The sequence below is a fragment of the Chelonia mydas genome, chromosome 11 (genome assembly GCF_015237465.2).
Source record: "Chelonia mydas isolate rCheMyd1 chromosome 11, rCheMyd1.pri.v2, whole genome shotgun sequence".
Classification (NCBI taxonomy): domain Eukaryota; kingdom Metazoa; phylum Chordata; order Testudines; family Cheloniidae; genus Chelonia; species Chelonia mydas.
In genome coordinates this window covers 5,833,198-5,858,489 of record NC_051251.2, presented here as the reverse complement: position 1 = coordinate 5,858,489, position 25,292 = coordinate 5,833,198, and the positions used below count along the sequence as shown (strand labels likewise).

Here is a 25,292-nt window from a genome sequence, read left to right as displayed (position 1 = left end):
TTCCCATCTCCTTCACCGGGAGCTGAAGGTGTTCAGCAACTTGGAGAGAAGGCACTCAGCAGGGACAGGCCCTTGAGCACCAGCCTGGGTGTATACTTCAAAGGGTGCAGCCTCTAATGCCCCACGTTGGCTGTGTGGAGCAGCAGGAAGGAGAGAACAACCTCCATGAGGCTATTTCCTATCCTGTGCTGATGGGTGTAGAGAGATTGGAGCCTTGGTACTCCCAATGCAAGGCACCATCCAGCATAGCTTGGACGGGGAAGTGCTAGGCAAAGGGCTAGTCCATGACCTCCCTTCTGGAGCAAGGGGAAACTCAAGGACCAGAGTCACCAGCTGGTCTCTTGTGCTGCCCTTCACTCTGGGCTTGTGGCAAAGCCACAGTCAGTCCCTGAGGAACCTTCACTGGCCAATCTGATGACTTGGACCTAAACTTTTTTTGTTGCTTCTCATCAGTGGAGGCTCTGTCTGAACAGTACATTTTAAATAAGACTGGAGGCTATTGAGTAACAGAACGTACTTCTCTGCTAAGCACAGAGTATTTAATGAGTCAGGAACCATGGTGTATTACACTGACCCCATTTTTAAAAAGAGAAGGCCCAAAATGCACCCACAAATGCATGTGAAATTGAATGCCTGTGTTGTGTGCAGAAGAGAAGACTGAGGGGGGATTTGATAGCAGCCTTCAACTACCTGAAGGGGGGTTCCAAAGAGGATGGAGCTCGGCTGGTCTCAGTGGTGGCAGATGGCAGAACAAGAAGCAATGGTCTCAAGTTGCAGGCAGGAGGTCTAGGTTGGATATTTGGAAACACTATTTCAGTGGGAGGGTGGTAAAGCACTGGAATGGGTTCCCTAGGGAGGTGGTGCAATCTCCATCCTTAGAGGTTTTTAAGGCCTGGCTTGACAAAGCCCTGGCTGGGATGATTTAGTTGGTGTTGGTCCTGCTTTGAGCAGGGGGTTGGACTAGATGACCTCCTGAGGTCTCTTCCAACCCTAATCTTCTACGATTCCCATGACTCTGAATGCAAACTGGATATACCTAGTCTATTCTATGTAGGCTCTTATATTATGCCTATCTTCATAGGTATCTATATGGAAATGTGCAAATGCAAAGACTTGATGTATGTACAAAATTGCAGTAATTGGACACACAAATGTAGGTTAAAAAATACCCATACAAGTAAGTCTCTGCTTTTCTGCAAGTGCATGACCCTTCATATTTATCGGGATCACTCTGCCACCGACAATTAAAACATACATATTTTACAGCAGATTTGAATGATCCAGGTTACAACTAGCTAAATTTATAGGCCTATTAGCACTATTGCATGGCGCATCGTAACCTTGTCACATAGCTGTTATCACTGCATCTTTAAGTCTGGGCTCTCATGGAATACAGTGCATCCATCACTGCTCAGATGATTGAGGTCCCATTTTCAAAAGTGAGTTAGGCACTTCGGCTCCTAAGTCCCATAAAACTTTTGAACAGAGGACTTAGATAGATAGGATAGATCCATCTATCTAAGTCACTTAACTACTTTGGAAAATTTTACCCGCAGGTTGATAACTGTTCCTGCAAACTATCTGGTAGAGGAATGATGACATTTGCAGAAATCAGGATTGGTTTGCAAATGATTTATGAACAGAAAAAATTAAAGGCTATGCTGGATAATTTATTTGCAACCAATAATTCAACCACGTTCAGCAATGATATTGCAGTGCAAAAATAGCAGGCTGGCAGATCGCAATGTGTGGCAGAAATAAGATCCATATTCCATGAGTTTCTCCCAAGAATCAGCATCATCCAGTTCACATCAGAGTCCAATTGAAAGTGATTATCCATTCCATACTCTCATATTGCATACACACAGTGGTATGCCTTGTGTGTGTTTTTGCCAGTAAGACATTTGACTATGTGATTTTGTTTTAATTAATCTTCTAATCTACGAAAGAGACCAGCCTCTCACATCTTTTCTCTTTTGACATAGGTTTCACAACGGGATTCTTTCTTGATGAAGCAGAAACCTTAGCTGAAAATCACAGCAGGTTAAATTCGTTCTGCTGTATTATAAAGTTTTTAAGTGATTTCTCTCTCTCGCTCTCTTATTTTTAGCTTATAAAAAACCCTGTTATTTCATGAGGGTCTAATTCTTTCTTCTTCAGATAAGCCCTGAGATGGAGTTAAGCTTTTTATCAGTAAGTTGCAGGGGGGCTTTCAAGCACACCCTGAGACAGCTCCATGACATCCTGTGACTGATAAGCGACTGTTTCAGTTTCTTAATGGCAGCGCTCATGTTTAAAATGTCCTACTTTATGGGACAGTCCACATTATAAAAGAGAACATGTGACAGGCCGTATATTGCAGAGTCAATACCAGCTGTGTGTGTGTGTGTGTGTGTTCCATCTAAGCTAGAAGACCTACAAAGCTTTCTGATATAGATACTGATTTTAAACAGAGAATATCTTTTAGTCACTTAGCATATGGAACCTACCAAATGGTTTTCAATGTATGTGTGTATCTTTCTCAATTCTCATGCTTCCGCTTGGAGTGAGTATGTTTTATTTCTTTATTCATGACACTATTCGCCACCCAACGTCCACATGCTCACACCTTCCCCTTTTATAACTTAGATGCCTCTAAAAACCTGTAAAAAGTAAGATGATGTCATCCGGTCAATGTACAGTCACTTTTTTTTTTAAGCAGCAAGGAGGAAATCAGATCCTAGGCTGTGTAAAGAAGATGGTAGAAAATAAGATGGAAATATTAAACATTTTCGTATGAGCCAGTTGTCTATGGACATCGTTAATGGCACAGCCTTAATGGGCCTCCAAACGGAAAGGCCTCAGGAAGAGTTTATTTAAAGACCAGGATTATGGATTAGAAAGTGCTGGTGATGCTTGACACTCCCTGAAGTTAATGGAAATTGTTTGTGGACCAGTCACAAGACTGGTGACCACCACAGGTGCATCAGTGGTTGGAGATGGTGTGGCTCGACCATGCAGCACGTTAGTGATCTCCAGCTTGTGTTATGACCCCTAGGGAGCTGTTACAAACCATAGAACGTAGAGCAGTTCTGAACATGCATATCTCAAACAGCTGTTTATGTCAACCAAATTCAGGCTGCTTCTTGTCTGTATGGGGAAACTGACCAGCACAGCTATTCTGGAATAACTATTCTAGAATAACTCCCATCTGGACACTCTGTTCTGAAATAAAGCTGACTTTACTCCAGAGTAATTGCTCTGCTTTGGAAGCAAAATACTTATTCTGGAATGAAATCACTTTCATTCTGGAATAGAGTATTCACATAGGGAAGTTATTCCAGAAAAGGTAAATTATACCAGAATAGTTATTCCAGAATATCTGTCAGTCAGTTTCCCTTGTGTAGACAAGGCCTTATTCCCTATTTACAAATATTTGCACAAATGGGGTTGTGTTGTCCATGCCAACATCTGTATTTTCATGCAAATAAGAATGCTTGTTTTCTGGTACTTATTCAAAACTTTCAGTTATCCAGTCGAGGAGCAGAAGCAATACCATGTGACCAACTATCACACAGAGCAAATAATGAGTAGTCCAGGAGTACAGTCTATGAACAACCTAGCATCTGAAATGCGCATGTCTAAATATTCGTTGAAAGATTACATATTGATTAATAGATTCGCTTTGTGGATGAACAACTCATGCCAGATAATTGAAGCAGGTCCCAAAGTTTCTATATGAGCTCACTGACAAAAAGCACATTATAAGAACAATATTGCCAGCTCCAAGCAGTCAGATATTAGGAGTCGGGCCTCAACAGATTAGGAGATTGGCTTGAAAATCATGAGACTGTTTAAGAAAAATAAATGTTGAATTATTTGTATCTTCGTCCTGGGTCTCCTTCTGGAGTCTTTAGGGTTCAACTGAGGCCCACTTTCAAGCTTTTCTTGGCATCCAGGAGGGCTAGAAATTCATTTTTTAATGAAAGCTGAGGTTCTTCTGCAATCTGTTTATCCAGGAGCTGGTGCTTGCAAGCCTTGCAATAAAGTCATGAGTTGGAAATGTTGCAATGACCAGAATAAACTAGAAGATCAGGATTTGTTCTTCAGGCTGTGTTTGGTCACCTATGTCCAGTGGCATTATTACTGCTCCCCAGTTGATTGGCCATTACATAGAAGGCTGGGGGCAGCAGAAAATTAATTTTTGGTGTTCATCATGGAGCGACCACATGGACTTTCAAGTGGTCTCTGAACCATCTGTTTCCTGAGTTTGCCCTACCATTGATTTGCCTGTCCTGACAACTGACATTTGTTGCTCCCCTCTAAGCCTTCCATTTTTTTCTGATCTCATCCTGTCTTAGCTCCTCAGGAATTTCTGCCACATCCAAACTGGGGGCTCTTGTGAAGATCATAACTGTTAATGAAGAGTTGTTTCTTCCTGTCCTTCAAGGGCATTCCGTACGTTCACCAGTGAGAAGAAAGGAGAGGAAGCCAGGACCAGATGCTGGGAAGACATAAATCTTCCTTTTTCAGCCTAGAATTTCCTTTCCTTTGGGAGTTCTCCCACCTCTCTTCCCTTCTCCAAAGATTTCTGTCTTGGTCTCTGGAGCCTACGCTAGAGCAGAAAATATCTCCATCTCCACTTTCTTCCTGCAATCAGATAGGAGTTCTCATTTGTATTCTGGGGCATTTTTACTCGCTGTGTTGCAGGACGGATGGAGTTCATCTTGACCAGGCTCCCTTTCATTTTCACTGACCATCAGCAGGTTTTGCTTTTGGATTCAGGATTCTAAACTGCACTTTAAGCCAGTTTTCTTTTCCTCATCACACTTAGTTATTTTAAATAAGAATAATGCCTAGCTTTCATATTGCACTGTTCATCAGCAGATCTCAAAGCTGTTTACAAAGGATCATTAGCTCCATTTTATAGATGGGGAAACTGAGGCATGGGGAGGGAAGTAATTTGTCCAAAGTCACCCAGCAGGGTAGTGAAATTGCTGGGATTAGAACCCAGGACTCTGGAGCCCCCATCTGGGGCTCTAACCATGAAGCCACACAGTCTTGCTGCAGTAAGGTATTGACATTTTGGTAAATACGCATATGGAGGCAGAAGTTCTATAGTACTGCATATTGCAGTAACCACAGTTTGTGCTGAGGAAAGAGTGCTGCGTAGCTGCATCACCCCAGAACTGACCCGGAAACAAATTGTGATTCAGGCTATGTCTACACTTAGGCCTGGGCTACACTGGGGGGGGGGGCGGGTTTGAACTAAGATACGCAACTTCCACTATGCTATTTGTGTAGCTGAAGTCGAAGTATCTTAGTTCGAGTTACCCTGCTGTCCTCACGGCAGCGAGTCGACCTGCCGAGGTGGAGTACAGGCGTCGATTCAGGGATCAATTTATCACGTCTAGATGAGACGCGATAAATCAATCCCTGATAGATCGATCACGACCCGCCGAGCTGGCAGGTAGTGAAGACGTACCCTTAGGGGAATACACCACCTTGGCTACATCGGTGTAGCTATGCTGGCTTAACCACGTAGTATAGACACAGCCTACAGTGATGGAAGGGGTTTTTCCAGCACTGTAAAAACACAGTCTCCCTCAACAATGGTAGTTACATCCAGTAAAGCATTTTTTCGATCAACATGGGGGTAAGTCTACATGGGGTAGGTCTGCCTAGCTATGTCAGTGGGGGTGTGGTTCTTTCAGCTATGTTGACCCAGAACACTGGAAGAAAGCTAATGTGCCAATTTTTAAAAAGGGTAATTGGGATGACCTGGGTAATTATAGGCCTGTCAGCTTAACGTCAATCCCAGGCAAGATAAAGGAGCAGCTGATATGGGCCTAAATTAATAACGAACTAAAGAAGGGTCATTTAATTAAAACCAATCAAGATGGGTTTATGGAAAATAGACCCTGTCATACTAACCTGCTCTCTTTTTTTGATGAGATTACCAGTTTGGATGATAAAGGTAACAGTGCTGATGTTATATACGTAGACTTCTGGTGCTTTGACCTGGTGCTACGTGACATTTTGATTAAATAACTGGAACAGTATACAATTAACACGGCACACAGTAAATGGGTTAAAGACGTTATCTAGACTATGTGGTACACTGGGCACAAGCAAACAATATGCATTTTAATATGGCTAAATGTAAATGTTGGATCTGGGAACAAAGAATGTAGGCCATGCCTACAGGATGGGAGACCCTATGCTGGGAAGCAGTAACTCTAGAAAAGATGTGGGAGTCATGGTGGATATGAGTACCCAGTGTGATGTTGTGGCCAAAAGGGCTGATGTGATCCCTGGATACATAAACAGGGGACTCTCCAGAAGGAACAGAGAGGTTCCTCTGTATTTGGCACTTGTGCTATCACTGCTGGAACCCTGTGTCCAGTTCTGGTGCCCACAATTCAAGAAGGATGTTGATAAAGTGGAGAGGGTTCAGAGAAGGGCCCTGACAATGATTAAAGGATTAGAAATCACGCTTTATACCAATAGAATCGTAGGACTGCAAGGGACCTCAAGAGGTCATCTAGTCCAATCGCCTGCACTCATGGCAGGACTAAATATTTCCTAGACCATATAGATAATATAGGCTCAAGGAGCTAAATTTAGCTTAGCAAAGAGAAGGTTGCGGGTTGACTTGATTACAGTCATTTTTAGTCTGTTTTCCACTCTGAATCGGAACAAAACCAAATTTCAAAATATCAAAATCTTCTGGAAAATGGAATTACCGTTCTCCGCACAGCTATGTCTCTACCAGGGAAAACTTAGGCTCATTGTCCTGAGGTCTCGGCAGGTAAATAAAGGCATTCGAGAGGGTCATGCCATGTTGATGTAGCTGTATCAGTCCCAGGATATTGGAGAGACAAGGTGGGGGAGGTAATGTCTTTTACTGGACCAACTTCAGTTGGTGAGTGAGACAAGCTTTGGAGCTTAGAGAGGGTCGAACCTTTAAGTCTACACAGACGTTCACTTGGGGAATTGTTATAACTTCACTGATGTCAGTGAAGTTATAGCAGTTTCCACTAGGTGAGGATCAGCTCCTGGACTCTGAGCTGACTCCCATAGATCCCAATGGCTTTGGATCAGGGTCTGGCTGATTTGGGATCTTAGTTCCCTTTTAATGTTAGCTCCCTTCAGAGGGCTAGATTCAGCTTAGGGCCTGCTTGTCTTCTGCCAGGCCCTGGCTGAGGCCGAAAGAACTCTGGAGGCTAACTGGGGCTGTTCTTCTCCTGTGGGGGACATGCCAGGGGCCAGCACAGTCCAAGAGGGGGAGGCTCTGACAGCAGTTTAGAGTGAGAGAGGAGGGCTCTGGTACAGCAGACAGTTCTCCCTGCCGGTGAATATTCCCTGCAGCCCAGGCTGGTGCATGGGGGAGCAAATCTCACCTCCCTGGATCAGCCGGAATGAATGGCACTCAGGAGATGAATGATTTTAGATTCCCCCTGCACGTCACTACCTCCCGTTTGTAAAAAGACCCTTGTGTTCCCTTCTGGAACCCATCACGCTGCTTGAATCCATGTCAAAGGCTCGTCTTCCTCCACCCACGCGCTTCAGGAGTTTCTTGAACTCTGCACTCCCCCCGAGGACAAACTGCTTGCCAAGTCCCTCTGCGCTTTGGTTACCTCCCCGAATCGGCTTCGCTCTCGATGAATACAGCCTTTGATCTGATAGCATCTGACTCTGGTCATAGGACTCGTGCCTGGCTGGAGCAACAAGGAGGGGCTTGGTGGCTGCTTGGAGAGCTGCTTTGCTGAGTAAATACAAAGAATGGATGAATGCTGGGGGATGGGGGAGAGACAGAGGACTAGATTGAGTTCCATTGTGCAGTGCTGGTTTAAAAAAAAAAGCCCCGAGGCAAAGAATTCCCCCTCCCCGCTTCCTGGGTTACATTTCCTTTAAGAGGAGGGTCATACATTCTGCCTTGGGTTGTTAACAACATTATCTAGGCAGGAAGTGGACCCTGTGTCCTGTTTTCCCCTGTAGGCACTAACTGAGCAGATAGGAGCATGGATTCCATGTGTCTGCTCAACAGTGCTGCTTTTCAGCGGACCCTCTCCCAAATCAATGAGGCAGCACCACCAAAGGCCCTCTCTTTAAACAGTGTGCAGATAAGCACCGTGGCTTACACATGGTGGCAGCTGCCCAGAGGTGGCCAATCGCAGCCTGCAGAGGTGAAATCCTAGCCGTCTCTTTGAATTTCTACAGGACTATTTTTGTCAGGGGTGTAATTGCAAGCGTAGCTGGGTATCCACAGCACATGTCCTGTAATTAAAGATTGTGTTCATGATTAATTCCACAGGAGTCGCGCATAGTGTCCTCGTAAGTCAGAAGTAACTTTGAAAACAGGAATAGAAAGGCATCAGCAGGAATCAGTGAATGGGTATGTTGCGGAGTACAACACAGGCATGAGATGCCTATGGGTAGTAAAAGCTCAGAGCTTCAACCCGCGACAGAGAGCAAGGCCTGTCTTTGAGTGTCCATACTGCACTGTACACGTGGGCTTACAGTGGCTGGACGTGGGTCTCACAGCCTTGCGAACATGTCCACACTGCCTATGCAGACCTTCTGGTTTAGGTCTGTGGCTTGAGCTGCATCCACACAGGGCTAGGACCTGAGTCTCAATGAGACAGGGACTCTGACCCCCGCACCCACCCTCAGCAGGATCTGCAGGCTCAAATCCAAAGGGATTCCTGGCCTGAGTCAGAGTGATTTCTGGTGTGGATGGAAGGGGGTTTTGGGCTCAAACCTGAGTCTAAGCCTGACTTTACAATGCAGTGTAGACATATGCACAGGAGGTCTGTGGCATAGCCAGGAACTGGAACCATCTCTTCTGAGATCCAGCCTACTAGAAGACCAGCCCTTGTCCCCAAAAAAGGAAGAGCTCCTTTTCTTTTGTAGTTTTTTTTTTTTTAAATCAAGGGGAAGGAGAGTCAGATATGTAACTTCTCTGACACCTTTTTCTCCATTCACATGGCACCTTTTATTCCTAGTTCTTTAAACATACTGGATAAATATCATTCACCCCATTCTACAGATGGAGAAATCCAGATGCAACAAGGACCCAAGATCACACAGCAAATCCGTGGCTGAGATGGGAGTAAATCCCAGACCTCCTGACATCCAACCCCCACTGCTGGCCCTTGCAAGCACTCCTGGTATACAACAGATGTGCATCTGATAAAACCAGACCGGTCACTCCTCTGCCACTGATGAATTTAAAAATTAACAGGACAGTGCCCAGCTGCTCTCAACAAAATTCTGTGTTAAGAGCTGTCTTTTCAGCAGATCTTTAATGTGGCTCTCTAATAGATTTTAAAAAATTATTAATGTTTAAAAAAAGTATACAATACATAGGTTGGGAAAAGGGTGTCTGTACATTTGGGTATAGTGCTCAGATTATCCACAAATATAAAGTTAGTTTTTAAAAGTCATAGGATGCACAGAGTACATAATCAGCAATAACCCAAATTTAGGTGAATAGATTTAACAATACAGTTTAAATATTAGAATCCGAATACTTGGGTTCATCACTCATGAAAAGCTGTACAGAGATTTGGTTGTGGAAAGCAAAATATATCAACGAGTGGAGATTGTCCCTCAGTAACTGAGAATTAGGTTGGTTGTCCATTTAGAAAATACTAGTACACCTGCAACTTTGCAGGTGAAATCAACTGTGAACACAATCTCGAAGATGTAGTCATTTGCAGGTGCAGACAAAAGAATAGAGGCATTTAGCTAACTGGTTTGTGGGTGCAAACAACACTGAGTGGAAATGTGTCCTTTAGTCTGATGTCGATTACATTCACAACAGTGTGAGTGTAAAATGGAAGACCACTGGATATCTAATGAAGTCGTGCTTGAGTAGTTAATCCTTGAGATTTGTCCACTAATATGAAACTATCTGTCTGTTTGATCTTGTATTTAGCTGAGACACTGTGAGGACCTGTCCCAGACCCGAGGAAGAGCTCTGTGTAGCTCAAAAGCTTGTCTCTCTCACCAGCAGCAGTTGGTCCAATAAAAATTATTACCTCACCCACCTTGTCTCTCTAATCTCAAGGATGCAGTAAAAATAGAACTTTTACTGTAAACCAGCTCTTCTTGCTAAACCTGGGCTGACCCAGATCAGGGGGAGCCCTTCCATTGATTTCCCTGGCTTTGGACCAAGCCCCTCTTCCTTAGGGTGGAGATTTTCAAATAGGCTACGGAGACTTGGATGACCTGTTCTTACTCATTTTAATGGGAAATGAGCATCCAAAGTCCACAGGTGACTTTTGAAATATCCACCTAAGTGTATAACTTTCTTATCTCTTACAGAGAATATACTCCAAATTGACTCTAACAGATACTGTAACTGTACCCAATGCTAGCTTCCTTAATCATACATTCATCACATCTGTTCCATAGCCCATGGTGGAGTTATTCCAACCAGGGTGTATCTAGAAGTGACAGTACAAGGCATCTCTGTGTAAAGGATAGCAACCCTAGCACATACTATTTCCCATGTACCTTTCCTTTAAAGCTCACACCAGAGGAAGCCTTGCAGAGATTTGAGAAAGGTTGACTTATGCTATTAGGCTGTAGCTTTTAGCTGACTCAGCAGCAAACAGCAAAGGAAGAGGTTGCAGGATGGCTGACAAGAAACTGCCTGATGGGTTACTAATGGCAGCTTCTACCCAGCTTGACAACTGATTTTCTCTTCCACTGTTTGCAGTTTCTAGGTGTAGAGGCTGAGATCAGGGTGTTCGAATGTTTCTATTGCGAACAGCGCAGGGTGATGGGATAGAACCTTTGCTGTATGTCGGTGTAGGAGCCATGCTGATGTACAGCAGCTGAGGATCTGGCCCAGCAATTCCTTTGCTCTCAGAAAACAAGGGGTCAGATCTTGTTGCTACTGAAATAAGGTGGGGGGGAGGGGAAAGGACTACCCCGACTTCAGTGGGAGTAGAAGTAGGTCTTAAGAGTGGAACAGTTGCCTTGATGCCAAGTAGCACCTTTAAGCTTTGTTGATAAAATTTCCAAGGAATGCACCTCAGTAAGGTGCATGGTAGGTATTTACTGTGAAAGAAATTCAACTTCCTGAGCTTAACCCTACTGGGAGTTTTGCCGTTGACTTCAGTGTGAGCATAGGCTCGGAGGCTCATGAAACAAACCTTTGCAACAGCGCTGCCTAGTGGGGCGGGAAGGGTGTCAGTGCAACCTGGAACACTGCTCCTTGGAGGACTTCCTGCGTGGCCATATGCAACAGCTCTTTGGGCGCAAGATGATGTAGGGCCAAAGGACCCACCGCCATGCAGAACCAGCTCTTCAGGCCCTACCCCCAGAGCACAGGGATCACAAGCCCCATAAAGACTACTCCAGAACTGAGGCCAGAGCAGCAGTTACAGATCGGATCCACTCTCCCTCTGCTGTCAAGGGCATGAAGTCCTTTGTCTCTCCTGAGCCCCACAAAGGACGTTCCCCGGCTCCCAACCCAGGTATGTGGGCTAAGAGCTGTGGCCCTTTGAACATACCGTCGGTCACCTAACTGAGATGCAGATGCAAATGACCCGATTTTCAAAGTCAAAGGGTGAGATTCCCTACAGTGTCTGCTGCTAAAGAAAACACAGGCCTGATCCTCAGCTGGATCCTCCTTCCCCTGGCAGCTATAGGCCAATTTACACCAGCTGGAAATGCGTCCTTCTATGCAAAGGAGTTGCTAGATGCCTAACCTTATCCCTGGTGCACCACATCATACCCCTGCGTAGCCCTGGTGTGCCAGCTGGTAAATTGGTCATACACCCCCAACCTATTGGTCAAGAGAGCACTAGGCTGGCATCCTGCTCAGCCACTGAGTGGGGACATTGGGTGGAGAAAGACGCTTCCTTGGCCCCATTCCCTCGCCTCTCCCAGCGGACCTGCAGGGTTCTACCTGGCTGTTGGTATGGTACGATTTACACATCTCAGGCTAGAAGGGGAAAAGGAATGTTCCTTCTCGTCCCCATACATCTCTGGACTGTTTCCATTTTCCTGTCCAATCCATGAGGAACAGCAGCTTCCTCTGCCAAAGACACCTGCCACCCCTGTCCTTCTGCAGAGTATGACAACGAGCAAGGTCTGGCAGCATCAGCTCAATCCTGCAAGGTGCCGAGCGGTCTGGGTTGGTCCAACAGAGCACTTAAGCGCATGCTTAATTTTATGCTGTCCCATTAGATTCAGTAGGGCTTAAAGTTAAAGTAGGACTGAGCCCTCAGCCCCTTCTTCCTGCTTGCCCCATTTTTGTATATGCACTTTCCCCCTGGAATTGCAGTAATGCTTTCTTTAGTGCTGGCAGGGTCTCTGAATCACAGCTTGTGATGGGGGTAGCTTGGGGGCACATTGCCCCAGCCAGTGCAAGCCTCATGCAGACACGAGGCCCCCAGGAGTTGTGCAGCGACACAGACACTATTATACCCTCGCAGGGGCTGCAGCTCGTCCTCCACTCTACACTGGGAGGCCCGCTTTGCTGGCTGTGCAGGGTGGAGAAGTGGCCCCATCAACACAGCCCGCAGGGGCTTAGAGCTGTCCACCCTCGCTGAACCCTTAACACTCTCATAGAAGCATCTTGGAAAGGGCTCTAAAGATGTAATGCCCATCTAGGTGCTTATTAACAATGATTATTTCCATCTTTATTACAAAACACTTCTGCAAATCCAAGGGAATGCTTCCTGCTGGCTGCTGCTGCGGGGATGGTTTCCCCTCAGGTGAATAACTCAGAAGACAGACCCTGCCCCAAACACCAACAAATGGCATGATTTGGGTGGGGGCCTAGCTTCTCTCTCTCTGTGCTTAATTCTTGGCCCCGGGTGGTGGGGGTGCTCAGCAGTCAGGCAGCAAACTAGAAAGCAGCAGCCTGTGGTGAGAAAACAGCCCCGCACAATGAAAAACCAGAAGGGGGGTGGAACCAGTGAGCCCCAAACACAGAGAACATTCCTCATGCAGAAAGGGACTACCTTGTCTTCTGCTCCCTGGTGTCCTGGGCTGTAATTCAGGCCTGGGGGTGTTGCATCAGGGAGGCTTGTAAAAGGAGCCAAAAATGTGGCTGTAAAAAGGTATGCGGGTGTGTGGTGTTTGTTCTCGACCCTGACTCTCAACAGATAAATACTTCGTCCAAGCTGTGCCCTTAGATAAGCACAGCACAGCTACCACTGAAGTAAACAGGAATTGCACGTGCATGTCTGAAGGTGGAATTTGGCTCGTAACCAAGCTTTAATGTAAGTACGGTGTGGCTGAACTCTACAGTTGACTTCATATTTTCCAGAGCTGTGCCAGCACTGTGTGTTCCCCGCCTCCATCCCAGCAGATGTTTCACAGGGATAATTTGACCTGCTGACACTGTTCCAAAGCAGACCTCTTCTGAGGCAATGGTAAATGGTTTCAAGATAAAAGGAAAGGAGGACTTGTGGCACCTTAGAGACTAACAAATTTATTTGAGCATAAGCTTTCGTGAGCTACAGCTCACTTCATTGGATGCATTCAGTAGAAAATACAGTGGGGAGATCCGATGAAGTGCGCTGTAGCTCACAAAAGCTTATGCTCAAATAAATTTGTTAGTCTCTAAGGTGCCACAAGTCCTCCTTTTCTTTTTGCGAATACAGATTAACACGTCTGCTACTCTGAAATGGTTTCAAGATACAAAGTGATATGAAAAATTTGCAATCTCTTCCATAGATGGTTAGGATTAGAGAGACCCAGTGTGGTAACAAGAGGTAGAACAGGCTGTGTTCTATTCGTCTGTGAGCTGGAGAATCAGCGAGAACGACCGGGACTGTCCGTGCCTAGCAACCCGAGCAAAAAATCCGCTTTCTGGTCATTCGTTCTGTCCCCTCTCTGATATCTGTCCAGCTGGGATTTTGAAAAGCCCTCAATATTGACCTAACTTTACTTACATTAAACTAAAGCTGGGATGGAAACCGTTTTTCTGTCCCATGAAAAATTTTGAGGTTCAGACAATTTTTCCTGCCTCCAAGTGAGATGGAAAGTCAAAATCTCAAAAACTTTGGTGAAGAGACAAACTCAAAAAAATTCAGCTAGGATTAAAAAAAAAAAAAAAAAAAAACTTTTTTCCATAATTTTGAGACATTTTGTTTCCATTTTGACCTTTTTTCTTTGGTTTATGCTTTTTTTAGCATAATTTTTGAAGTGAAAAGTCATTTTGAACCAAAACCCCGCAGACCTTTTCATTCCAAAAACAAACAAACCAACCAGCCTCAATAGGTTTTCAGGTTGGAAAATTTGTTGAAACCAACTCTTTCTAGCAAACAGGTTCCAGGTTGATGAATTGGCAAAAAAAAATTCCTGAAAAATCCCTGACCAGCTCTACATGCAAGACAGTGGAAGTTGAGCCTTTGCTTTCAATGGGAGCAAGACTAGTTCTACACAAAATGCTTTGGAAGATCCCACCTTCCATGTACCACACTGGTATTTCATTTCATCCACTGAATGATGCTGAACCAGTGCCCTTCGTAATACCAGCACAAATGGAGATCAGTGAAGCCTGGTCCTATTCCAGGATGCCTGGACCAATCCCCAATTTTTGCTCCAGATCCCTAAATGGCCCCCTCAAGGATTGAACTCACAACCCTGGGTTTAACAGGCCAATGCTGAAACCACTGAGCTATCCCTCCCATTCCATGATGTGAGTTCTGGGCACTCCCTGATGATTCCTGGGGCTTATCTAGAAGAACACTTAAGTTTGTGGCAAGCTCCCTCCCTAGCCTGCCACACTAACTATTTGTATGGACCCTGCTGCTACATACAAAAAGTTTCCCAGTGCACTTGAATCTACCCTTCTTTGAAACAGGAATCGACTATCCTAAATCTCTCTTTGCTCAGAACTTTAAACTTTATGAGCTCATTTCCAGCTACGATTCTACCCATCCTCAAATTTTCAAGGCATAATTTTGCCTCCATAATAACCACTTTATTTTTTTAGGCCAGATTTAGGCACCCAAGTCTATCTATGTAACCACCCAAACAAAGGTCAAAATGAATGAACATTGCAGTCAGTGGAGAAGCTCCCGCTGACTTCAATGGGTGTTTGAAGTAAGTGGTAATTAGCTAAGTGCTACCATTCAAACTTGCAAATTGTTGAGGGTGGGAAATTATTTGTGGGTGTAAAACAGTGCTCACAACAATTCAAGGCCATCACTGGAAATCTTCCAATATATGCTATTGATGCAGGATTTTAAGGTCAGCACGGCTAATGTTTTCAACCGCTAGTACCAGCCAGTTGTCCAAGAAAAATATTAGAGTTGGCCTTTCTTTTATAGTAATTATCACACAATCTGAATATGACGATTCAAATAAATGATAGATGTTAAAGAAGTTTTGCTAATAAAGGTCAAATAAAAGGTTTCTTTTTTTCTCTTTTTAATGCCCTTCATATTAGAAAAGTAATTTTCAAATGCAGCAGATATTCAAATGAAATCTGCGCATTCTTTACGAAAGCCTTGGAGAATGAGAATGTTGTTGCTCCAAGCTGTTGTTTGCCTTGTAAGTTTCCAGTGGGTCTTGGAATGTCTTATTTTCCTTTTCATATGTTCAACATTGAAAAATTCAGAATCTTCTGTTTCCACTACAGATATCTTCATTAATAATATTATGCTTTTCAGCACCCCAGGACAGGATTTCATGTCCCTAATGAGCATATGCTAGACATCCGGATATTTCAACTTGTGATGCTTTTAGTAGACATGGCCTGAGGCGAGAATTGGAGCAGGACATGGGAGTAGTTGAATGCAATTTCATTTAAAACAAACATGGAGGGGGAGAATTCCTGTTTCCAAGAGTTATCACCTATGGGTCAGCTCTGCTACAAACTATGGGGGTGAACCAAAGTGCATATTTTAGCAAAGCTGCTACTGTGCTTTTATATATACACAATAGCAGCCTGATCCAATGTCCATTGAAGTCTAATGGAAAGGTTCCCATACAATGTCTATAGGAATACATGGGTATAGGTGTTAAATCAGGTTCTAGGTTTTTTCCAGGGTTCACCTGTAAGTTGAGCACAGGGACAAGTTCTGTATTTTTATTCCTCACCCTTTGCGAAAGTAGCCTTCCTATTTTATTTCCTTGATTGTCAATGTTACTTTTAAAGATGCTTCTAAATGCATTTTCTGGAATTATTTAAAATCTTCCTTGTCCTGACCATTGGAAAGCGGATGCATTTTAAATGAACCGGAAGAACAAAAGAAGGAGATCTTCTCCTCTTCTCTTTGATCCCCATCCCTCAGCTCAACAGCACCAGTAACAAATGAAGTCTTTCCACCGTTTTCTATCTTGTACTAGCTTCATGTTTTCATTGATCTTTAAGCATTTTTGTTCTGTTATTTTTCACCATGTTTACCCAATACATCTTCAGTCTTCCTCTATTGCTAGTTCCTGGCACTCTGGCACGTATCGTTAGGACCCTTAGGGGTCCACTCTTGACGTGTGTCCCTCTTTCTTGAATCTCGTGTAACAGCATTATATCTTGCCCTAGCTCTTTAATTATCTCTTCATTTTTTTATTTTTTGCAGCCTTGAAACTCAGCATTCCTCTCAGCCAGTTCATTTCTGCAGTCAAAATCTGTCAGTCATCGGCTTTCTTCAGACTCTAGCATTCTGACCCAGACAGCAGTATCTGCATGACAATTGTCTCATATACATGGGGTTTTTGTTTTTATTGAAATGTCTTTAGCCTTCCAGATCTTGCAACGTTTTCCGAATGTAGTAGAGGCTAGACCAAGTCTTCTTTTGAGGTCATCTTCACAATTACAGGTTTCAGAGTAGCAGCCATGTTCGTCTGTATCCGCAAAAAGAAAAGAAGGACTTGTGGCACCTTAGAGACTAACAAATTTATTTGGGCATAAGCTTTCATGAGCTAAAACCCACTTCATCAGATGCATGGAGTGAAAATTACAGTAAACAGAATATATATCATAGCACATGAAAAGATGGGAGTTGCCTTACCAAGGTGAGGGGGGGGTCAGTGCTAACAAGCCAATTCAGTTAAGGTGGAAGTGGCCTTTTCTCAACAGTTGACAAGAAGGGGTGAATACCAATTGCATTGGCCTCGTTAGCACTACAAAGGTAATTTTTCCTCCCTTAGTATTCACCCCTTCTTATTAACTGTTGAGAATAGGCCACTTCCACCTTAATTGAATTGGCTCGTTAGCTCGTTGTTGAGGGTGGGAAATTTTTTGTGCATGTAAAACGGTGCTCACAACAGTTCAAGGCCATCACTGAAAATCTTCCAATATATGCTACTGATGCAGGATTTTAAGGTCAGCACTGCTAATGTTTACCCCGACTTGGTAAGGCAATTCCCATCTTTTCGTGTGCTATGATATATATTCCACTTCCTGTATTTTTCACTCCATGCATCTGATGAAGTGGGTTTTAGCCCACAAAAGCTTATGCCCAAATAAATTTGTTAGTCTCTAAGGAGCCGCAAGGATTCCTCGTTGTTCTTTATTCTAGTCCAACAAGGATATATTACATAAAACCAAAACCAAAAACTAAACCAAACAAAAACCAAACCCTTTGTTAAAAGAATGTTAAAATTGCAAAGACAAGTATGCAAAAGTTAGGGAATACCAGAATTAAGGTTGCCTGGGCAACCTCAATTCTGCTCCCACTGTGTATGCATTATGAAAGAGTCTTTAATTACATGATCACATACTATTTTCCCCCACAGAACCCCTGTTTTATCTATAAGCTATAGTCATATAGGCCACGAAGTATACACACACACACACACACACCATATGTTGAGCCCTTCCGTTACAGAACGGGAGATCTGCCTGAGTATTCAGAATTTAAGGCCTGATCTAAAGTCCACTGAAGTCAATGAAAGTCCTCCTCTGGGCATTGGATAGACTTTTAGGTCAGAATGCAGGACTGGGTGAATTAAACATACCCAAACCTGTGAGGTTCAAGGCATCTTTAACTCCCATTGAAGCCAATGTGGTTGAGAGTACCCAGCAATCCTCAACAGGTACTCACCACCACTCCCAAGTGTCAGGCCACTGTAGCACTTCTGTGAACAGCATTCACAGCACCAGTCTAGGGAGTAAAAAGCACACGATATGTTATAACAGCTGGACAAAAGCCAATTTCACTGGCAATTCATTGTCCCCACAGCCCCACCTCATTTTGCACAGGCGTCCAGCAGAGTTTAGGATAATATTCTGAGAAAACTTAAGCATAACACTGTATGGAAATAACATAGCAGATGCCACAGCAATGGGAAGGCTCTCAGTACCTGGAAGGATGTGGTAAGCACACTGCAAATATCAGGCAATGTGGAGAGACGAAGCTTCCAGTTCTATGTACAAGCAGCCTCTTTTCCTGATGTTATTGTTTCTGACATTCAGATGACGATGAAGATAACTCTGCAGTTTCTTTATAACCGAAGCAGGAGGGCAGCTGAGGTTGGTTCTAGCAGAAATCCTACAGTGACACAGCTAGACACAATGGCTTTAGGGATATGACTACTTGTCTTATTCTAATCAAGTTCCTAGTAACATGGTAGCAGAGATTGGCTCTTTGTGTGTTTATTTTCACCAACGTCCTAAGACAATGCTCAGGAATGTCCCCTGAGCACAGGTACCTAATGAGTAGAATGGGTTGATAAATGGGAAAAAGTGTTGTGAACAATTTATCCCTTTTCTTCATTAAAAAATGTCAAAATTGTCACCCAGCTGTACTAAGGACATTTATGGAGCCTAAATTCTCAGTGTTACCAATTTTCTGCCTGATCCTTTTCCACTGACTTCAACAGGCACCGGACGACGCCCTTAGGTCCCAACTAATCAAATACCCAGACATGAGTTTCATTTGAAAACATTGGTAGCCCCACTGAGGTCAATGGGGATACTCACATGCTTTGAGTTATGACCAAGCTTAAGGATCATGCTGAATCTGGCCTTCATACTGTTCCTTTCCATAAAGTTATTAAGAAAGTGGTATTATTTTGCTGTTCTCAATGGCTGCTCTTTTCCTCACTGTGACCAGAATTAGCACTCTTGGTGTCTAGCCAGCCTCCACTAAATAGCACAAGTACTTAAAAATGACTCTCCACGTCTACATTTTGGGGACAAAAAACCAAGTTTGCCTCACCTTCACAATCAATAGATGATCCCAGATGGTAATGAGTTTTTTGATACCTGGGCAGTCTTGGCTGCCTTTAATTGTTGCAAGCTCTCTTTTAATCTACACAATTTGAGGATATTTTGTCTAAAAGACCTTGTTTTGGGGGTAGGAAATAAATTCAGACATTTCCACTGCAATTCAGATTCAAAAGGTGAACTGCTGAGATTGTATGGACTCAATTAACATAATTATACTAATTCTGCAAACACCCCGTTGCTTCATTGTACTATGTTAGCTGAGAAAACATCCTCACATGGCCAGCTCCTTCCTGTTTCATTTTGGTATTGTTCCGATTAAGCATTTACATCCCAAACATTTTAAAAGGTCTGATCCTGTTCCTTTCAGAGTCAATGACAAAACACCCACTGAGCTGGCAGGGAACAAGAATGGGCTCTACATGTTTTATTTTTAGAACAAATCACATGCTTATCTACATTTTTATCGTGAATTCTAAATGCAACCCATTTCGCCACCTAAACGATCATGCAGTTTTTGTTTTTTTTCCCCACCCCGCTATTATCTTTGTAATAATTTAGCATATAAATGGAAGCCAAATTATTCTGTCTCCTGTCCAGATTGACAGATGAGAAACTGTTCCTTAATTTTCAAAGAGCAGCACTGATGAGTTTCACTATCTAATGGGAGATGCTGATGGGTTTTTCAACGAAGAGTGTCAGATTGATGAGTTTAGACTGATGACCCTTCATGAAAGGAGATGCCAGCTCCAGTGTGGCAGCACATGCTTAGTAGAAAGTATTTAAACACATGATGGATAAAGATTTTTAACTCTAGAAAGGCATGTATCTAATGTAACAGATATTTCACAAAACAAGTCCAGAGACTGTTTGGAGAGATTTTTAAAGGAAGTTTGAAGAAGTTTGCTCTGTTCATTCTTACACATAAAACCTCAGTAAACCAGATTTAACTGTAGCTTGCAAATTACATCAGTAAATTAAGGTTAATAGATTAATGATTTTCTCATGAATGTGATGTATTGGCAAGACACAAACATGAAGGGCAAGAAGGGTGTACAGTAATTGCATAAAAAACGGGTTGTTGTATACGTTAAGACTATGTTACTTCTTGGGTCTTAAATAACGGGTAGGATGGATTTTGCATTGGTGATGATAGAGACCTGCTAACTCAGACTTACTTTTGGAGCTCAAGTGATTGTTGAATGCAGGAAAGTACACAAGAGAAGAATGGTTCACGGGAGAGGAAAGATTATAATAACAGACAGAGTCATTACCCATTGGACCAGGGATAGATTCTTCCTCACTTGATGGAGGAATTTTCTACAGCACTCAATGTTGGCCTCACTAACATGTTCTCATTGAAGCCAATGAGGGATTTTACCATTGACTTCTCTGGTCGCAAAGTTAGGCGAATACTGAGCACTTTTGAAAATCCCAGCCAAAGTCTTTAGAACAAGATGGGAGGTCATATTAAAAAGATATAGTCTTTTAAGTTATTGGGCTTGAGGCAGGTATTAGTAGGATCCGTTTGATATCTTGTATTATGCTGGAGGTCAGATTAAATGCTCTGGCCTTCCAAGCTATGAATCTATAAAAGGCTTAAATGGGAGACAGGGATCCATGTATTAAGAATGGGAAAAATCCTGCTTTCATTTACATTCAGAGCTGGTTGAATTATTCACTTCAAGCCACTAATCCATTCAGTTTGGCCCTCTCTCTTCTCCACCTAAACAGATCACAATATCTATGAATCAATCCCATTTGTTTGATGCTTTGGGCAGACGTGTTTCAGCCTATGGATTCCTTGAATGCTTTTTGCCGCAATCATTTATTTGATATTTGGAATTCGCTCTGTGAGCTGTGTGATTGGACACAAGTCACATGGGTTTGTTTCTGTTTCCTTATTGGAAGAGCAAACTTTGATATATTAGAAAGTATTCAGCAATTTGACACTGCTAAACGAAAGATCCAATTGCAATATCTAGCCCTCAGGGGCGTTATGTGGACTTGCAACATTCCCTGTAGATTTTTGGGACCCCTAATCAGTGCATGGATTAAAATATAATCACTGAATTGTACTTATGGACTGGTATAATCTTGCTCCATGTACAATAGCTGGGATCCATCTCCCACTATCTTACTCCAGATATTTCAAAAGGTCACTCCCTTCCCCTAAGTTCCATCATGATATTTGAGGTCTGCTGGGACAAAGCCTCTGTCTATCTCTGGGACATGGCTTCATGAGATTGGCAGCAAAGCATTATCTGTTGCAAACCCCTGCTTCTGGAACTTGATCCCTCAGAGCTGGAATTTGATGAGTTTCATATCATGCAACAAAGATACCGGCTTTTGGCTGAACATTTAGTTTGGCTGTTTGGTTTGTTTATTGTTGTCTTGATTTGTTTAATACACTGGGGTGGGTAGGAAATTTTATGAAGAAAGGAACTTTTCCAGCTCTCCTCATTTCTGTATGTTTTAATAACCAGTGCTGCCATACAGTGCCCAGATGCAGTATTTGAGTTACAGTGCTATATAACAACACATAACGGGCCAGATTGCGCCTAAAAGACACTCAAGCCAGCGTAACGGTGGGACGCATTTTTGCAGGGGCAATTTAATAGGCAATACCTGAACATTTGTCCCCCTGTGAAACACAGGAAAATAACCAAATGGACACAAAAGAAAGACTCAGGAAACACAGGCATTTGAGTCCTTTGCACTTGCAGCTGAATGGAATAAAGAATTCATGGAGTGTCACACCTTGTGGTCCTTACCCAGGCAAAAACTCCTGGAAGAGCATGGGAGTCTTTGCCACTGTAGGGAATTCAGCCCAAAAATAACAGAGTATACTTCTTGTGCATAGCCGAGGAGGTTTAGAGTTCTACATCTGCTCCAGATTATGGCGGTCACCTCTCTTTCAGACTCAGAGCAGGTCATCTCATTTCATGAGTGCAAACCCACTGTGCTCATCAGCCTCTTACATGCCCAACACTTCGACCAGTCATGGTAGCTTTTTATAATGCCCTCAGTCCTATTAATATAGCAGGTCTGGTAGTTCCCTCACATGCTCGTTCGCCGAGTTGTCAGCTGAGATCCTCAAGCAAGGAAGTGGCCTATTTATGACAATGAAGTTACTTTTGATTTACACCAGTGAAAGTGAGGAGGGAAGTGGGCCAAATTTCTGATCCAAATTCTCTACTGCTGTATAAATTGGAGCAGCTCCAGTTTACCCAATGAAAGGATAACAACCCCATCTCACTGTGGGAGGAGGACACGTTAACGCAAAAGTGGAGACTCTCCTATTGGCAATCACTGAGATCTGTGGCGGTTATAGACACCTAACCATGTTCACTGGCGTAGTTGCACTGACTTCAGCAGAGCAATGCCGATTTCCACCAGTGGAGGATCTGGCCCACATTCTTCCAAAAGCTTAAAAAGTCCAGTGTCAAAATTAAATCTTAAAGCAGAGATACAATAATACCTTATCAAAAAGCACTTCTATGTCAAGGGCTGGAGATAGGGCATCTGCTTGTTATCTGAATCAGGAGGGCCCTTGGGAATGCCAGGAATGATGGAGAGTTACTCATATACCTTTATAATTAAAGCGAGGAGGATTTGATCTGGAATTAATATTTGGAAGCATCCCTTTGTAGCTTGATATTGCAGTAACCTAGGGAAACGTTTCAGGATTCACACGTTTAGGCACCTGCTATATAATGGAAGAGCGTTCTTTGTCGATGTGCATCTGGCATAAAGAAAGGCAATACAGTTTGAGCTTGGGGGGAATGTAGTGAGGCGGTGTGGCCTCCCACAGATGCAGAGGGAGAGGAACCTCTCACTGAGCCCTGGTGGGTGGAGCCAGGTCATGCTTACCCCTCCTACAATGGGCGGGACAGGATGTATTAAAGGCGGGTCTGGGAGCACAGTTGGGCTGGAGTGGACCTGGTTGTAATAAAACTGTGCAGATTGCATGGAATGGGGTAAACCCTTCATCAGTGCACAGCTTGAATGGGATCGGGTAACGTTGTGTTTGGAAGAATCCTATTCCTAGACCTTTCTGCAGATACTTTAGAAACCGCCCCCTCCCCCGCCCCCAGGTGCAACTCCATGGGAGGAGAGGATCTGAGGCTGTGTGGGTAGGTGCCTCAGCTCCAGTGAGTTTACTGTGCTCTGATATAGACGGGACAGGTGCGGGCTACAGACAGGGGCTGGAAGCAGTGGGCCTACCAATGTGTTACCATTGCCTTTCACAGGTCTGGGATGTTCTGGGAACTATCACAGTCTTGGTGCTTCTGTGGGAGGACCTGGGCTTTGGGTGTCTTCCTTCTCCGCATAAACAGACTCTTCCCAGCTACTCAGGTTGTACCCTGATGGAATGATATCCCCCATCCTATACAATTTGTCTTATTAGTCAACCAACAGACGTTGTAATTATATAAACAATACAACAACAATCCAGGTGAAGGGAGCCTCTGTACTGTACAAAGCATGGGAAACCTCCAAAAGCCAATCACCTTATTCATTGCTCTAAAAGATCTGCTGTAGTTCAAAACAAGAATTCTTTCAGGGACGTTCTATGGCCTGCGTTATGCAGGAGGGCAGACTTAGGCCTGGTCTACACTTGGGGAGGAGGGGTGGTCAATCGAAGTTACGCAACTTCAGCTTTGTGAATAATGTAGCTGAAGTCGAGATACTTAGATCTACTTACCGCGGTGTCCTTGCTGCGGTAAGTCAATGGCTGACGCTCCTCCGTCGACTCCACCTCTGCCTCTCGCCCTGGTGGAGTACCGGAGTCAATGGGAGAGCGCTCAGGGGTCGATTTATCGCATCTAGTCTAGACGCGATAAATCGACCCCTGCTGGATCAATCTCTGCCTGTAGATCCAGCGGGTAATGTAGACAAGCCCTAACTGATTGCAGTGGTCCTTGCTGGCCTTAAAACCTATTACCATCTGCCTTATCTTTCTTGACAGTAGAAGCTGCCAGTCAAATGCTTGCTACAAATTTACCTCCAAAATTAATTATTAGGCGGGCACGGTAATAATTTCCTTCTGAGAATAAACACAGGTTGAGCCAAGTGAAAAATCAGGAATAATTCAGTTGAAGTCAGTGGGATTACACCAGAGTAAAAAACAGTGGAACTGAGTACAGAATCGTACCTGGTAACTTTGGCTTATGTCCAACCAGGGAAGCCAATAGGGAAATATCAGTTTATCTCAATTTACTGTTGCATTAAGTATCATATTAGATGATAAGGAGGGGGAAACTTCATTGTTTTGTATTTTCTCCAAACACTACAGCTTCTCATTAGTTGTCCCCCCACCCCCCTGGGTTTTTTTGTTTTGTTGGTTTTTTTGTTGGTTTGGATTTTTTAAGTAAATGCTATTTTTTTTTCTGCAGTTTGACTTTTTCAACTGAATTCCTGATCTCAGATACTCAAAAGGACATGGTCAGCTTCTTCTTATGATTTTAAATTGCAAGATTATCTGCTTAGAAGTTATAATCTATAATTTGGCTTCGAAGGGCCACATTCAGATGTGGTGCAAGCAAATGCTACTCCACTGAAGTTATACAGTACTCATACCAGGTCTGGCTTTCATCCAGATATACATTTTAAAAATAATAAACATGACGATGATGCGGAGATATAATGGTAATTAAAGTCAATGGAACTAAACTGATTTATACCAAATGAGAACCCTGTCCAAAATAGGCACCACTTTTTTGTCCCCATACTGACTTTCCAAGAATAATCACACTGCCCAGATACTCTTAATTTCATCATTCATCAAAAGATGTTAGAGGTAAGTGATCATAATAAACAGTAGGTGTGTTTCCCTGATGACCAAGAGAATTTGCACTATGTGCTGGCTGTTTCTTTCCCAAGCATTATATTGATACAAAATCACTCCATGCACCCAGTTCTAATTAGATATTTTATGAATGCTTTCAGAGTCGCAGCCGTGTTAGTCTGTATTCGCAAAAAGAAAAGGAGGACTTGTGGCACCTTAGAGACTAACCAATTTATTTGAGCATAAGCTTTCGTGAGCTACAGCTCACTTCATCGCATCCGATGAAGTGAGCTGTAGCTCACGAAAGCTTATGCTCAAATAAATTGGTTAGTCTCTAAGGTGCCACAAGTCCTCCTTTTCTTTTTGCGAATGCTA

General features: G+C 43.4%; 1 protein-coding gene and 1 long non-coding RNA gene across 4 annotated transcripts in view; one reads left to right on the top strand and one right to left on the bottom strand.

Moving 5' to 3' along the window:
* The window catches only part of GYPC (glycophorin C (Gerbich blood group)), a 38,744-nt gene that overhangs the window by 3,488 nt on the left and 9,964 nt on the right, over positions 1-25,292 (top strand). The window contains exon 2 of one of the 3 annotated variants that reach the window (XM_043525626.1): positions 1,986-2,039. The exons of 1 other annotated variant lie outside the window; for it this stretch is intronic. In XM_043525626.1, coding sequence (XP_043381561.1) covers positions 1,986-2,039 — 54 coding nt within the window. Of the gene's footprint in view, positions 1-1,985; positions 2,040-24,738; positions 24,779-25,292 lie in introns of those variants that run through there. One more of the 3 variants, XM_043525627.1, reaches the window with a different exon arrangement.
* LOC122462457 overlaps positions 15,387-25,292 on the bottom strand; it is a 32,378-nt gene continuing 22,472 nt past the window's right edge. The window contains exons 2-3 of the long non-coding RNA XR_006284993.1: positions 18,003-18,062; positions 15,387-16,800 (exon numbers count right to left, since the gene is read on the bottom strand). This is a non-coding gene — a long non-coding RNA (uncharacterized LOC122462457). The remainder of the gene's footprint in view (positions 16,801-18,002; positions 18,063-25,292) is intronic.